Source organism: Pristiophorus japonicus, chromosome 5 (assembly GCF_044704955.1).
Source record: "Pristiophorus japonicus isolate sPriJap1 chromosome 5, sPriJap1.hap1, whole genome shotgun sequence".
In the NCBI taxonomy this organism is placed as follows: Eukaryota; Metazoa; Chordata; class Chondrichthyes; family Pristiophoridae; genus Pristiophorus; species Pristiophorus japonicus.
In genome coordinates, this window is record NC_091981.1 from 269,991,011 (window position 1) to 270,005,658 (window position 14,648).

General features: G+C 40.8%; 1 protein-coding gene across 5 annotated transcripts in view; it reads right to left on the bottom strand.

Annotated features, from left to right (window-relative positions):
- rbm33a (RNA binding motif protein 33a) overlaps window positions 1–14,648 on the bottom strand; it is a 203,636-nt gene that overhangs the window by 56,743 nt on the left and 132,245 nt on the right. For 2 of the 5 annotated variants that reach the window (XM_070881642.1, XM_070881640.1), the window contains 2 exons: window positions 10,861–11,502; window positions 8,775–8,846 (listed from right to left, as the gene is read on the bottom strand). In XM_070881642.1, coding sequence (XP_070737743.1) covers window positions 8,775–8,846; window positions 10,861–11,502 — 714 coding nt within the window. The remainder of the gene's footprint in view (window positions 1–8,774; window positions 8,847–10,860; window positions 11,503–14,648) is intronic. The other 3 variants (XM_070881643.1, XM_070881644.1, XM_070881641.1) reach the window with 3 other exon arrangements.

Genomic DNA, 14,648 nt, shown 5'->3' on the forward strand with positions numbered 1-14,648 from the left:
TTTCATGTCAACTTTATAATGGGAAAAGCATATTACACATTTCACACAGGAAAACTAAGTAAATATTTTATAAAGGGAAAACCATATACCCCTGTATAAATAATTGTCAGTTATGAATCATTCAACATTGTTTTTGTTTTTTTTAAATGCACCACTTTTTTCCTTCAGTAATGTTCAAAATAAAAAAAAAACATTTTAAAATAAGGATTAAATTTACCTACATTTTTTTTTGTATCTTTTAAAATCTTAATTAAACTTATTATTTCAAGTCCTTAGACGGTCTCAGAAGACTGGGGTTTGACTGAATATTTTTACTTCAACAGTTGGATTTAATCACATCTGTGTATCCTGAGCATGAACGGTTTGAGACAAATGTAGGTTCCTTGCAGTCAGAATCAGGTGAATTTATCATGGGGAACAAAGAAATGGCAGACCAATTGAACAAATACTTTGGTTCTGTCTTCACTAAGGAAGACGCAAATAACCTTCTTGAAATACTAGGGGACCGAGAAGGAGAAACTAAAGGAAATCCTTATTAGTCAGGAAATTGTGAGAGGGAAATTGATGGGATTGAAGGCCGATAAATCTCCAGGGCCTGATAGTCTGCATCCCAGAGTACTTAAGGAAGTGGCCCTAGAAATAGTGGATGCATTGGTGATCATTTTCCAACATTCTATAGACTCTGGATCAGTTCCAATGGATTGGAGGGTAGTTAATGTAACCTCACTTTTTAAAAAAGGAGAGAGAAAACAGGGAATTATAGACTGGTTAGCCTGACGTCAGAAGTGGGGAAATTGTCAATTATTAAAGATGTAATAGCAGCGCATTTGGAAAGCAGTGACAGGATCGGTCCAAATCAGCTTGGATTTATGAAAGGGAAATCATGCTTGACAAATCTTCGAGTTTTTTGAGGATGTAACTAGTAGAGTAGACAAGAGAGAACCAGTGGATGTGGTGTATTTGGACTTTCAAAAGGCTTTTGACAAGGTCCCACACAAGAGATTAGTGTGCAAAATTAAAGCACATGGTATTGGGGTAATATATTGACATGGATAGAGAACTGGTTGGCAGACAGGAAGCAAAGCGTCGGGATAAACGGGTCCTTTTCAGAATGGCAGGCAGTGACTAGTGGGGTACCGCAAGGTTCAGTGCTGGGACTCCAGCTATTTACAATATACGTTAATGATTTAGACAAATGAATTGAATGTAATATTTCCAAGTTTGCAGATGACACTAAGCTAGGTGGCAGTGAGAGCTGCGAGGAGGATGCTAAGAGGCTGCAGGGCGACTTGGACAGGTTAGGTGAGTGGGCAAATGCATGGCAGATGCAGTATAATGTTGATAAATGTGAGGTTATTCATTTTGGGGAAAAAACAGGAAGGCTGATTATCTGAATGGTAACAGATTAGGAAAAGGGGAGGTGCAACGAGACCTAGGTGTCATGGTACATCAGTCATTGAAAGTTGGTATGCAGGTACAGAAGGTGGTGAAGGTAAATGGCATGTTGGCCTTCATAGCGAGAGAATTTGAGTATAGGAGCAGGGAGATGTTACTGCAGTTGTACAGGGCCTTGGTGAGGCCACACCTTGAATATTGTGTACAGTTTTGGTCTCCTAATCTGAAGAAGGAAATTCTTGCTATTGAGGGAGTGCAGCGAAGGTTCACCAGGCTGATTCCCGGGATGGCAGGACTGACATATGAAGACTGGATCGACTAGGCTTATATTCACTGGAATTTACAAAAATGAGAGGGGATCTCATAGAAACATATAACATTCTGACGGGATTGGACAGATTAGATGCAGGAAGAATGATCCCGATATTGGGGAAGTCCAGAACAAGGGGTCACAGTCTCAGGGTAAGGGGTAAGCCATTTAGGACCGAGATGAGGAGAAACTTCTTCACTCAGAGAATTGTGAACCTGTGGAATTCTCTACCACAGAAAGTTGTTGAGGCCAGTTCGTTAGATATATTCAAAAAGGCGTTAGATGTGGCCCTTACGGCTAAAGGGATCAAGGGGTATGAAGAGAAAGCAGGAATGGGGTACTGAAGTTGCACAATCAGCCATGATCATATTGAATGGTGGTACAGGCTCGAATGGCCTACTCCTGCACCTATTTTCTCTGTTTCTACGTTTTGCAGATCTCCCAGCATCAGTATAAGGTGATGTCTTCTTACCCCAAGAGGATCTGAGATTTTTTTTTCTTCTTCTACGTCTTCTAAACAAAATGGAAACTAAATTCTCAATGTTATTTCTAGCAAGTGAAGAGTTTTATTTAAATTTAATATAAATCTAAACCTGTACCGCACATTAGTTAGACTACAGTTGGGAGTGCAATGTACAGTTCTGGTCGCCACATTATAAAAAGGATATAGAGGCACTGGAGAGGTATTTTCAAGGATGTTACCACAAATGAAAAGTTATATCCAACAGGAAAGGGTAAATAGGCTGAGTCTCTTTTCAAGGCTAAAGGGTGATCCAATAGAGGTCTCTAAAATTATGAAAGGCTTTGATAGAATAGACGAGAGAGAGAGAGAGAGAGAGAGTGTTTCCACTTGTGGGGAACAGCAAAAGTAGAGGTCATCAATGTAAGATAGTCACCAAGAAATCAAATAGGGAATTCAGAAGAAACTTCTTTATCCAGAGTGGTGAGAATGTGTAACACGCTACCACAGGGAGTGTTTGGGGCAAATAGTATAGACACATTTAAGGGGAGGTTACATAAGCATATGAAGGGGAAGGGAATAGAGGGATATGCTGATAAGAGTTAAGGAAAGACGGGAGGAGGCTTGAGTGGAGCATAAATGCAGGTTGGGCTGAATGGCCTGTTTCTGTGCACATATTTATTCTATGTAATAAATTGTGGAGATCCAGTACGAACTTCTCACAGACATGAGCTCGAGGGTCAAACAGGATGCTGAGATTGCAAATAGTCTGGTTCAGCCTGAACCAATTGTCAGGGATGGGGATGGAGTCAGTGCCGAGGACATGGAGCTTGCAGTGCAGAGCTAAGATAATGTCTTCAGTCTGAGACTCTAGATTTTAAAACAGTAAATTAATTTCAGTATCTTCTTCCTGAGCAAGAATTCCTCTGAATATTCATACAGGACTCTTCAAACATGTTCTGTTTCTCTTAATACTATTGCTAGGTTTTTAAACCACCTAATTAATGCAATGAATTCCTAATTAATGGAAATAGATACTTGGGTTAAAATAATGACCTGCTTATGCCTAGCTCCAGTGAACAGTAATATTAAGAGTCCATATCCAGAAGTCAGGGTTCTTTTTGCGAGGGATGGGAGATTGCTCGGTGCATTGCAATTGAAGCTGCCAAAATTCAAAGCATGCTACTTGTATATATACATTGTATGACCTGGTGCTTACACCTGCAGTTTACAGCACAGATTTTCAAACTGGCATCCCCAGACCGACAGGAGGTCCTGCAAGGGAATCTCTGGGGTCAGATAAAGAAAAAAAGGAGCGGCTTATGGCAGATACTGCGGCCTCAATACTGCAGGAACCCTAGATGAGTATAGAAAGTGCAGGGGTGCAATTAAAAAGAAAATTAGGGAAGCAAAGAGAGCATGAAAACATTTTGGCAAGTAAAATCATAAATACATTAAGAGCAAGAGGATAACTGAAGAAAGAGTAGGGCCTATTGGAGACCATGAAGGTAACCTGTGTGTGGAGGCAGAAGACAAGGGAATGGTTCTTAATGAATACTTTGTCTGTTTTCACAAAAGAGAGGGGCGATGCAGACATTGCAATTTGAGGCAAGGAGTGTGACATATTAGATGAAATAAACATAGCAGCATTGAATGTGGATAAATGTCCAGGCCCAGATGAAATATATCCCAGGCTTATAAGAGAAGCAAGAGGCGCCATAGCAGACGCTCTGACCATTTTCCAATCCTCTCTGACTACAGGTGTGGTGCCGGAGAACTGGAGGACTGCCAATGTTGTACCATTGTTTAAAAAGAGAGAAAACGATAGACTGAGTAATTACATGCCAGTCAGCCTAACCTCGGTGGTGGGAAAATTACTGGAAAAAATTCTGAGGGGCAGGATAAATCTTCATTTCGAAAGACACGGGAGTAATCAACGACAGTAAGCGTGGATTTGTTAAGGGACGGTCGTGTCGGTCTAACTTGATTGAAATTTTTGAGGAGGTAACTAGGAGGATCGATGAGGGTACTGAGTTTGATGTAGTATATGGATTTTAGAAAGGCTTTTGATAAGGTCCCATGTGGCAGACTGGTCATGAAAGTAAAAGCTCATGGGATCCAAGGCAAAGTGGCAAGTTTGATCCAAAATTGGCTCAAGAGGCAGGAAGCAAAGGGTAATGGCCATGTTGCGTTTTGGTGACTGGAAGGCTGTTTCCAGTGGGGCTCCGTCGGGCTCAGTACTCGGTCCCTTGCTTTTTGTGGTATATATCAATGATTGAGACTTGAATGTATGGAGCATGATTAAGATGTTTGCAGATGATATAAAAATTGGCCGTGTGGTTGACAATGAAGGAGAGAGCTGCAGACTGCAGGAAGATATCAATAGACTGGTCAGGTGAACAGAACAGTGGCAAATGGAATTCAATCCGGAGAAGTGTGTGGTGATGCATTTGGGGAGGGCTAACAAGGCAGGGGAATACACAATAAATGGTAGGACACTGAAAAGTATAGAGGAACAGAGGGATCTGAGAGTGCTTGTTCACAAATCCCTAAAGGTAGGACAGGTAGATAAGGAGGTTAAGGAGGTTAAGAAGGCATACGGAATAGTTGCCTTTATTAGCTGAGGCATAGAATATAACAGCAGGGAGGTTATGCTTGAGCCACAGCCACAGTACTGCGTGCAGTTCTGGTCACCACATTACAGGAAAGATGTGATTGCACTAGAAGGTACAGAGGAGATTTACAAGGATGTTGCCTGAACTGGAGTATTTTAGCTATGAGGAAAGATTGGATAAGCTGGGGTTGTTTTCTTTGGAACATAGGAGGCTGAGGGGAGGCCTAATTGAGGTGAATAAAATTATGAGGGGCCTAGATCGAGTGAATAGGAAGGACCCAAAGACCACCCTAAGTGGAGGAAGAGCATCTGGGAGGGCGCTGAGCACCTCGAGTCTTGTCGCCAAGAGCTTGTAGAAAACAAGCGCAGGCAGCAGAAGGGGCGTGCGGCAAACCAGACTCCCCACCCATTCTTTCCTTCAACGACTGTCTGTCCCACCTGCGACAGAGACTGTAATTCCCGTATTGAACTGAACAGTCACCTGAGAACTCACATTTAGAGTGGAAGAAAGTCTTCCTCAAGTTCAAGGGACTGCCTACGATGATGATTTCCCTTAGCAGAGGGTTCAACAACCAGGGGACATAGATTTAAAGTCATTCGAAGGAGGTTTAAAGAGGATTTGAGGGGATTTTTTTTCCACCGAGGGTGGTGGGAGTCTGGAATTCACTGCCTAAGTGTGGTAAAAACCCTCACCACATTTAAAAAGTACTTGGATATGCACTTGAAGTGCCATAACCTACAAGGCTACAGACCAAGAGCTGGAAAGTGGGATTAGGCTGGATAGCTGTGTCGGCCGGCACGGACACGATGGGCTGAAGGGCCTCCTTCCGTGCCGTAAATCTCTATGATTCTATATCTGTGCGTTTATCAAGATAACTAGACATGCTATTTCTTTTGCCATATACCATTTTTTTAAAAACACACATTTTCTACATACTCTTAAAATTGGAAGGAGGATAATCAGGAGTGTATCACTGTTGACAGAGAAAAGTTTGAGAACGAAAAGCCAAAACAAAAAATGTTGGAACTGCTCAGTAAGCGTGGAGAGAACAAACAAGTTAATGGGGCCAATTTTAACCGAATCCAACGTCCAGAACCGGGCAGGATCAGGTGCAACGATGATTTTATAACCTGCCCGAACTTACTCTGTGATCCAGTGGGTTTCCCGCCCAGCCAGTTAGATTCAAATTGCCAATGTCTCTGGTGTGAGTCCTTAATCACCACCGGAAAATATTATACATAAAGTGCATTTAAAAACAGAACACAGGGAAGGGAAATAAACACGCACACATGCATGTGAAGAAACAGAAATATCTGCAAAGTGATTAGGTGGAGAATCGGAGATGGTTAAATGGCTGAACGTATAGCAAGACAACAGGAGATATATTGAGCAATTAAAGACACTTGAGACATAGAATATTTGAATAGCCGAGGAGGTGGGGTTGAGGTAGATGGAAATGGAAGCATGAGAAACTACCAAAGCAAAGCAGGTTCCTGGAAGAATTCAAAGCAGGTCAATACCAAGGGTGCAAACATTCCTAACAGCAGTGTTCAGGCGGATGGTCCACCAAATTACCTTGCCCTCCCTGAAACACTGACACATCCATCCCACACTATTTGATTTAGATCTCAAGTACCACAATTGGAACAACCTCCCAAAGCTACTGCACATGCTTGAACCTAAACACAATTGCCTGGTTAACAGACTGTCTTCTCCCTTCACCACCATCAATTGGCGATTACATAGTATTTTTAATGTCCTGAAACATTCTACTGCATTGCACATCTGTATGGCAAAAGTGGATCCCAAGGCAGAAGCTATTAGGAGCATGACCAAAAACACAGTCAAAATAATGGGTGTTGTGGAACCTCTTCAAGGAGGAGGGGACAATGGAGAGGCAGACTCATTTAGAGGGGGAATTGTAGAAAGGAATGCCTAGGTGGCTCAAGGTTCAGTTGTCAGCAAAGCAAAGGGAGTTGGATGCATAAGAGGTCAGACAAAGAATTCTGGGGGTTGGTGGGACTGAGGAGATTGTAGAGAAGGACCGAGAGCCAATGTGGACCACAGCAACGACAGGGGTAATGGATGAACAGGCATAGGACACAGGCAGCACACAGCTTTGGATGAGCTGATGCTTATGGAAGATGAAGGATGGGAGAGCATTGGAATATTGGAGTCTGGAGATAACAAAAACATGGAAATGGGTTTCAGTGTCAGATGGGTTGAGGCTGGGATAGGTACAGGTAATTTTACCAAGGTGGAAGGAGGTGTTTTTGTGATGGAGAGCATATAGGGACGGAAGCTCAGCTCAGGGTAAATTATTGGGTCACTGCTTTTTCTTGGCCGATTGTTAACTACATGTTTGTCTGATTTCGTTAATTCCTCATTCCCAGTCCACTGTTCATCTAACCTAAAATAAATGTTGGTCCCCGAGAGGATGAGACTTAATAATGGAGAACAGAGAAATGGCAGAGACGTTGAACAAATATTTTGTATCGGTCTTCATAATAGAAGACACTAAAAACATCCCAATAGTCAAGGGAGGAACTTAATATAATTACTAAAGAAGTAATACTCAGTAAAATAATGGGACTAAAGGCAGAAAAGTCCAATGGACCTGATGACTTACATCCTAAAAAGCAAATTGGGAGGAGGACACAAAAAATCTGCAAAGGGATATAGACAGGCTAAGTGAGTGGGCAAAAATTTGGAAGATGGAGTATAATGTGGGAAAATATGACATTATCCACTTTGGCAGAAAAAAAATAGAAAAGCACATTATAATTTAAATGGAGAAAAATTGCAAAGTGTTGCAGTACAGAGGGACCTGGGGTCCTTGGGCATGAAACACAAGAAGTGAGTATGCAGGTACAGCAAGTAATCAGGAAAGCAAATGGAATATTGGCCTTTATTGCAACGGGGATAGAGTATAAAAGCAGAGAAGTCCTGCTACAACTGTGCAGGGTATTGGTGAGGCCACACCTAGAGTACTGCGTACAGTTTTGTTCTCCGTATTTAATGAAGGATATACTTGCATTGGAGGCTGTTCAGAGAAGGTTCACTAGGTTGATTCCAGAGATGAGGGGGTTAACTTATGAGGATAGGTTGAGTAGGTTGGTCCTATACAGATTGGAGTTCAGAAGAATGGGAGGTGATCTTATCGAAACATATAAGGTAATGAGGGGGCTCAACATGGTGGATGCAAAGAAGGTATTTCCACTCATAGGTAGAACCTAAATCTAGGAACGAGGGGACAAAGTCTCAGAATAAGGGGCCGCCCATTTAAAATTATGAGGAGGAATTTCTTCTCTCAGAGGGTTGTAAATCTGTGGCATTCTCTGCTCCAGAGAGCTGTGGAGGCTGGGTCATTGAATATATTTAAGGTGGAGATACAGATTTTTGAGCGATAAGGGAATAAAGGGTTATGGGGAGTGGGCGGGGAAGTGGAGCTAAGTCCATGATCAGATCAGCCATGATCTTATTAAATGGCAGAGCAGGCTCGAGGGGCCAAATGGTCTACTCCTGCTCCTATTTATGTTCTCACTATTTTTGTGCATGTACAGAGCTCCCCAACGTTAACAATGTTAACTGACAGATCAGTGCATCAACGGAAGCAAGTCTTCAAATGATCCCACTTCCTCCATTTAAAAAAAAGCTTTCAGCAACAAAATAAACCAACTTTTTTTTTAAACTGATAAAACGAAGATAGCAGGATATTCGATACCCTAGGCTGTGATAGTATGCATGTCTTTATTGGAGAGGTAGGGGAAGAGACAGATGATTTATATGTGCACATAGCACAGGACATTTGCTAAAATATACGAATAAATATTTAACTCAAAAACTGTTGTATAGTTCCAATCATACAGTACCATTCAAAACTTTGCATTACAACAGAAAATTATATATAATTTAGCAAGTATAGGTCAATTGCTGAGAATTTTCAATGTCATGACAAAAAAAAGAACATTTTTTAAAATATGCAAAAAGTCACCTTATTATTGTGTTTAAAATCATGAAAGGACAGGATAGGGTAGATAGAAGTAGACTGCTTCCAGTAGTTGAGCTGTCAAGAACAAGGGAACATAGATGCAAGATTAAATGCAAGAGATTTAGAAGAGGACAGGTGAAAGTTTTTCTTTTTAAACACAGAGTTGGGAGGCTGTGGATTTCACTTCCAGGGCTCATTGCCAAGTCAGAAACTAAATCAACATTAAAATTTCGATCGGATAGACGGAAGAAAAAAAATGGGAACAGGCTGGTTAATTGTGATTAGGATTACTTGCTTGTGTGGGGAATAAACACTGACATGGGCTAGTTGGGCTGAATAGCTGTGTGTATTTTATGTATTCTATCAATATTTTTCATTATCTCCATATGATTCAGCAAAAGCCTGTATTTTATAAATACCAAAAAAGTTACATCATAAATGCCTTTGCGACCTTTAAAAAATGTTTTTATCCATGGTTTAAATTTAGCAATTACGTAGGCTCCAAGTAGGAACTGCATACATCTGCCAGCACACCAGTATATTTTTATTAAATTCTATCAGTTTTGTCTGGGGGTGGTGGGGGGAGGGGGGAAAAGAGAGGCGGGGGTGGGGTGGGGGTCTTTTCCAAAAGTCCTTCAAAATCTGACTGATCAAATCTTATTTCTATTCTAAAACCGAAGCAAGTGGTGATAACACCAACCACATTCAGCACGGTGCAAATTGATTAATCCCCTTCTATAGAATCGCACCTCTCTTGATTACACCTATCAAATGTTAAGTACCATTATGCTGGAGTGACAACACATGACAAATTCCCCATCCATTTGCTGCAGTCTTTGTGGTCCTGCTAGCCTGTACTAACCCTGATGAAAAATTAATTTCCCTTATCTACAACTAAGCCCCGAAATCCAAATCCTGCAAACTGGCAACTCTCTGTGTACAGGTATTATGAAAACCTCTAAAGATTAATTGCACGTCAGGTGACATTAAATTAATTTCTGTATTCCTGACAGACATTTGATACTCTGTACTGAGAGAAAAGATAACATTGTCAGAGTACACAGCACGACAGCAGTGCAGCTTCCCGGGCACCGTCGCAAGGATTCCCTTTATAAAAAGGCTACACTGCTCTGTCAAAGGTACTGCCACCAATCCAGCTGCCGGCAGACTTTGCAAGACAAGAATCTATTAACAGTGACACAATGCTTTTATTACCACTTGCAAGTAAAAAAAAAATTCAGATTTCTGTTCGAATCCCTATGGCAGTTATGGGAAAATAAGCAGATTTATCATTATTCTTTCACACTAAGCCACAAAAACCTGAATCATTTGAAGTACTATTAAGACCAGTCAAAAGTTTAATTAGTACACATGGGCTTTACCTACAGGAGATTTTACTTTGACACGCATGCTGTTATAGATTATTTTTGTACTTCGACATGCAATACCCTCTGGCAAAAAAAAGATTTAAAGGTGATTCACCACCCAGTCAAAAATGTTGATAAATTTTCAAAGAACAGTTCTATCATCCAGCATTATCTTGCACGAAAGAGAGAGAGAGAGATGAAACCAGAATGTGTACCAGCCCTTTCACTTGCTGAAAATTCATTTGAATGCACAGTAAAAATCTGTGAACCACTGGCAAAAGGGTTATCCATTAATACTAAGCACTAAAAAGCTATATTAGATAATATTGTAGGAATAATTATTATACACAGCATTTCTGTAAATTGGACTTAGACGAGGCTTGCCAATGTAATATGATTTTTTTTTAAACTTCTGAAACCAACCAGCTCTGGCAATACTTTATCTACAGTTTGAAATGAAAACTAATTAAGTACAAAGTGATCCAGGAAAACAAGCATAAGCAGAAAGCCAAGTGGATATCTGCAATATGCACAGGACTAAGACTTGGGTCGGCTGAGGTAACCACTGTATGAGTAATGAAGACTCATTTTTTTTCTTAAGATTTCCCAGTGATACTTTCAGTATTCAGTTCTTCAATATAAAAAGTGTTTTGCAAATGTTTGTTCTTCCAAAATTAGCACCAACTCCACTGCGCGTTTTTACAAAGAAACCTGGGTCTTACCATAGTTGGCAGCTTGAGTACCCTTATTTTGGGATTAATGTGAGGCCCATCCCCTCCTCCACTATTCATTCTTTGCATTACTGTCCGTTTTATACCAGGCTTTAATTCTTGGGGCTTGACTGCAGGAACAACCATCTTCCCAGACTGCACACTGGGTCCTGGTGTGCCAACAGGTTTACACTGGACCAGTTTTGGAAACTGAAGCTGATTTAAGGGTGCAGGTCTGACCTGTTTGACTTGGTTGGTGTTCTTTCTCATTTCCGCCTGAATGGGCTGAATATTTCCAGCTTGGTGAGTTTTAATGAATTGCTGTTGCATTCCTGCTCCTGTGCCTTGTTTCCTGGTGAACAGTCTGTTCTTTATGTTTGGCTGTACTAGGTTTACAGCCTGTAGTGTGGCTGGGTTAATGTTCTGGGAAGCCTGTGGTGTATTTGCTGGTTGTTGTTGTGATGGTTGTTGTGCAGCAGGCTGCTGCTGCTGCTGCTGCTGCTGCTGTGCAAGACGTTCAAGCAGTTCTTTCTTTCGGGCACCAGCTTGCTGCTGACGTCGGAGTTCCTTCTGTTTCAGAATTTCTTCTCGGAGTCTTTTCTGCTCCTCAATTTTCAAACGATATACTCTTGTTTCCTCATCTTCGTCTGTAGGCTAATGCAGGAAACAGAACAAGTCAATGAATTCAGGGGCACAAAATGTCAGCATTGAAAAGGAATGATTTTAAACAATTTTAAAATTGCCTACTTAAGAGCTGGAAATAAAAGGGAACCTTTGAGAGCGTCACACTTCACAGTAAATTGATAGGTCAGAGCTAGGCCTTCCAGAGGCAGGTCCCCAGTAGGAATTGGGGAGTGGGGGAGGCACGGTGGGAGAGGGAGGGGAGAAGAAAATAGGTCAAATCAACTCATACCGCTCTAAGTTAGTTCATGATTGATGCTGGCAGACGGCTGGGGAAAACACATCATGCTCCCTCTCTCCCTGGAGGAACAATGCGAGGGGACCCAACAAGTTGGGGAAAAAATAATTTTCAGAAGTGTGAATAAAATATTCTTTGAACAAGTACTCACACTGAAAGCAGTCAAAGTGCAGTCCACTGGATTTTTGAATTAAGGAACGTACAATGAAAATTCATGTACATGTATAGTTTCATACAGATCAAAAGGGAGAATATTAAAGAAAATGGGAAAAAGGCAGGAAAGTAAGATGAGACTAATCAGCTCCAATTAAAGAGCCAGCACAGGTATTATGAGCTGAATGGTTGTCTTTTGTGTTATAATTCTACACTAAAATAAGAGAAATACACAGAATGTAAATGTCACTTGAAATTTTAAGATTTTCTTGTTTTCTACACTTACTTTAGAAAAAGACATGTTGGAAACATCTTTACTAATCAAAACATCAAGTAATGGCGATAAAATTATGTTTGAAAATGTTATTACATTTTAAGCACTGGGAATAAAGACCATCAAGTATACACATTGGAGTTTCTGATTTTCCCCCTCAATTGCTCACAAAATATATACCAATGCAGTAATCTTCCCTCTACTTCTTCTACTCACTGCACATTAACCAGAGTAACAAAACATTTGTGTTATTTTTTTATTTCTAAAATTGTACATGAACAAGCATTATGTATGTTAATTTAAACAACATTTTTTTTTAAAGCAGGAAAAGTAAGCTGGAGAAGAAGTATCCACCTGTAACTGGAGGGCGGGGGCAGAAATGAGAAGAGATGTCGGCCAACTTACCAACTCTAAGTTACTTAAAGGCTGTCTGGGGCAGGAGCAGATGCAAAGATGTAAGATGCAATGGCAAACTTCTCCAAGTTGACATTTTATAAGAAATATTATACATGCCATTAGCACATGGAACTGGCTAAATCACAATCCAGTAACTGCTGTCTGCCCAATTTCTAAAAGAATATAAAATGTTTGACAACACAAAGTTACCCATCAAGCCCAATGAAAGTACCATGCATCTTTCCCAGATGAACAGAAGGACCCAGTCTTCAGTAAATCGTGAAAATTAACCTGCAACCCAACAAGAAACAACCCAATAATAGAAACCTAATTAAATTTGGCAAAAAGATGACAAGTTACAAAAGAAAAGCATATAATTTCCAGGCTCACTAGATATCTGCAGTAATGATTACCAGAATGTCAAATTTATAGGAATCCAAGAGCTAACAGAAGGAATCACTAATTTTATGAAAATCGAAGTCATTGCCGGGTCACAAGTGCTACTACCTACGGACAAAGAAAGCTTCTCAGCATGCAACTTTCAATAGATTTGTGGCTGTTGTCAGTTATGAAAGTTGGTTAAAATTGAATGAATCCTTCCAGTTTGAGCCAACAAACTGAAAACACCATGTTCTAACTTTCCCCAAGAACCGAATACACTGGCAAAACACAAGGGCTGTATCGATGGCTCAGCCAATTTAACCAGCAATTCAGAACTGTTGGTTGCTCTTGCATAAAACTGATTTTAAGAGCCCTCAAAGGACCCTTTACATTTCTCAATGCAAATGTGATGACATTACAGCAGATAAATTACAGTCCTTGTGAAAGAACTCATTCAAGGGTCTCCAAATGTATCACAGTAATGATATTAATTGTTGAGGTCATTTTCATTATTCACTTGCCTCTCTCTCTAATTAGACCAATCGGGTTGCTGTGATTTTCAGACATTCAAAACTGTACAGCTATGCAATCAATGCTCTCTCAACTAAACTGGAAAGCTGTAAATTTAGTTTTGTGGGACTTATTTTTTTTTTTAAATTTGTAATATCCAACATAATGCTCATCATGCCTTAATTCAAAAATTTATTCCAAAGTGTATTTATAACAAATCTTAACTTTTACACAAGTGCAAACACAAATATGGTTATTTTACGGACCAAAACCGAGCTCAGCCATGGTAAATCGCTTCTTTTCACTGAGGTCGCTTCACTTGGCTACACATTCCACTATGCATTCTGCTCAAACTACTCTGGAGGCATTTTGGAAGTCATTCCCAGATTTCATCTTGGCCCTCCCCATATTTCTCTGGCATCTTTTCCTCACTGTAACACCGCATACTCCCAACACCCTTCTAGATCCTCACGGTCCATCCAGTAATGTCCGTCTCCCACTTTGCCAAATTATTCTTTCTGTCTTCACTCAGCGTTTGCATCCTCGGTGACTTCACCCTAACCCAGCTCCTCCGAATTGTGTCCTCCCTGAACCTCACCCTGCAAATGATTATCCCACTGATATCTGTGGCCAGCCCTTCAAGACTCCACTACTTCTTGTAGCCACTACTTCAACATGGCCTTCCTTGTATCATTTCTTTATCCCATTATCCATACCATTACCTGCCCATCCCCATCTTACCTCTTTTTTCAACTGATAGAAAAAGCTACCCTCTAAACTTCCTCAACAGTGCCTTCCCCAACTTCTTCTCTGGTTTACCACCTGCACTCGCATGGATATCCGAGTCGATGTTCTCGATAAATGCATTGACTCCATCTTCAATGTTGTTGTCCTCACCAGACTTCAGAGGTTTCCCCATTCGCATCCCTTTGCCTGGTACAACAGTCACCTAAGGGTCTCAAGTCCCTGATCTTGAGTGCGCACAAAGCATGCAACTGGACAAGCCGTGCAACTCCTGATCTAGCACGACCACATCAAATAGTATTACCAATCCCACTGAGCCAGAACTTTGTCATTTTGCTGGGATTCTCCAAGTAGGTGGCTCTAGTGGCGATCATGAAGATATTGCTCACCTGATTTAAGTACTGAAATTGGTATCCAACTCCT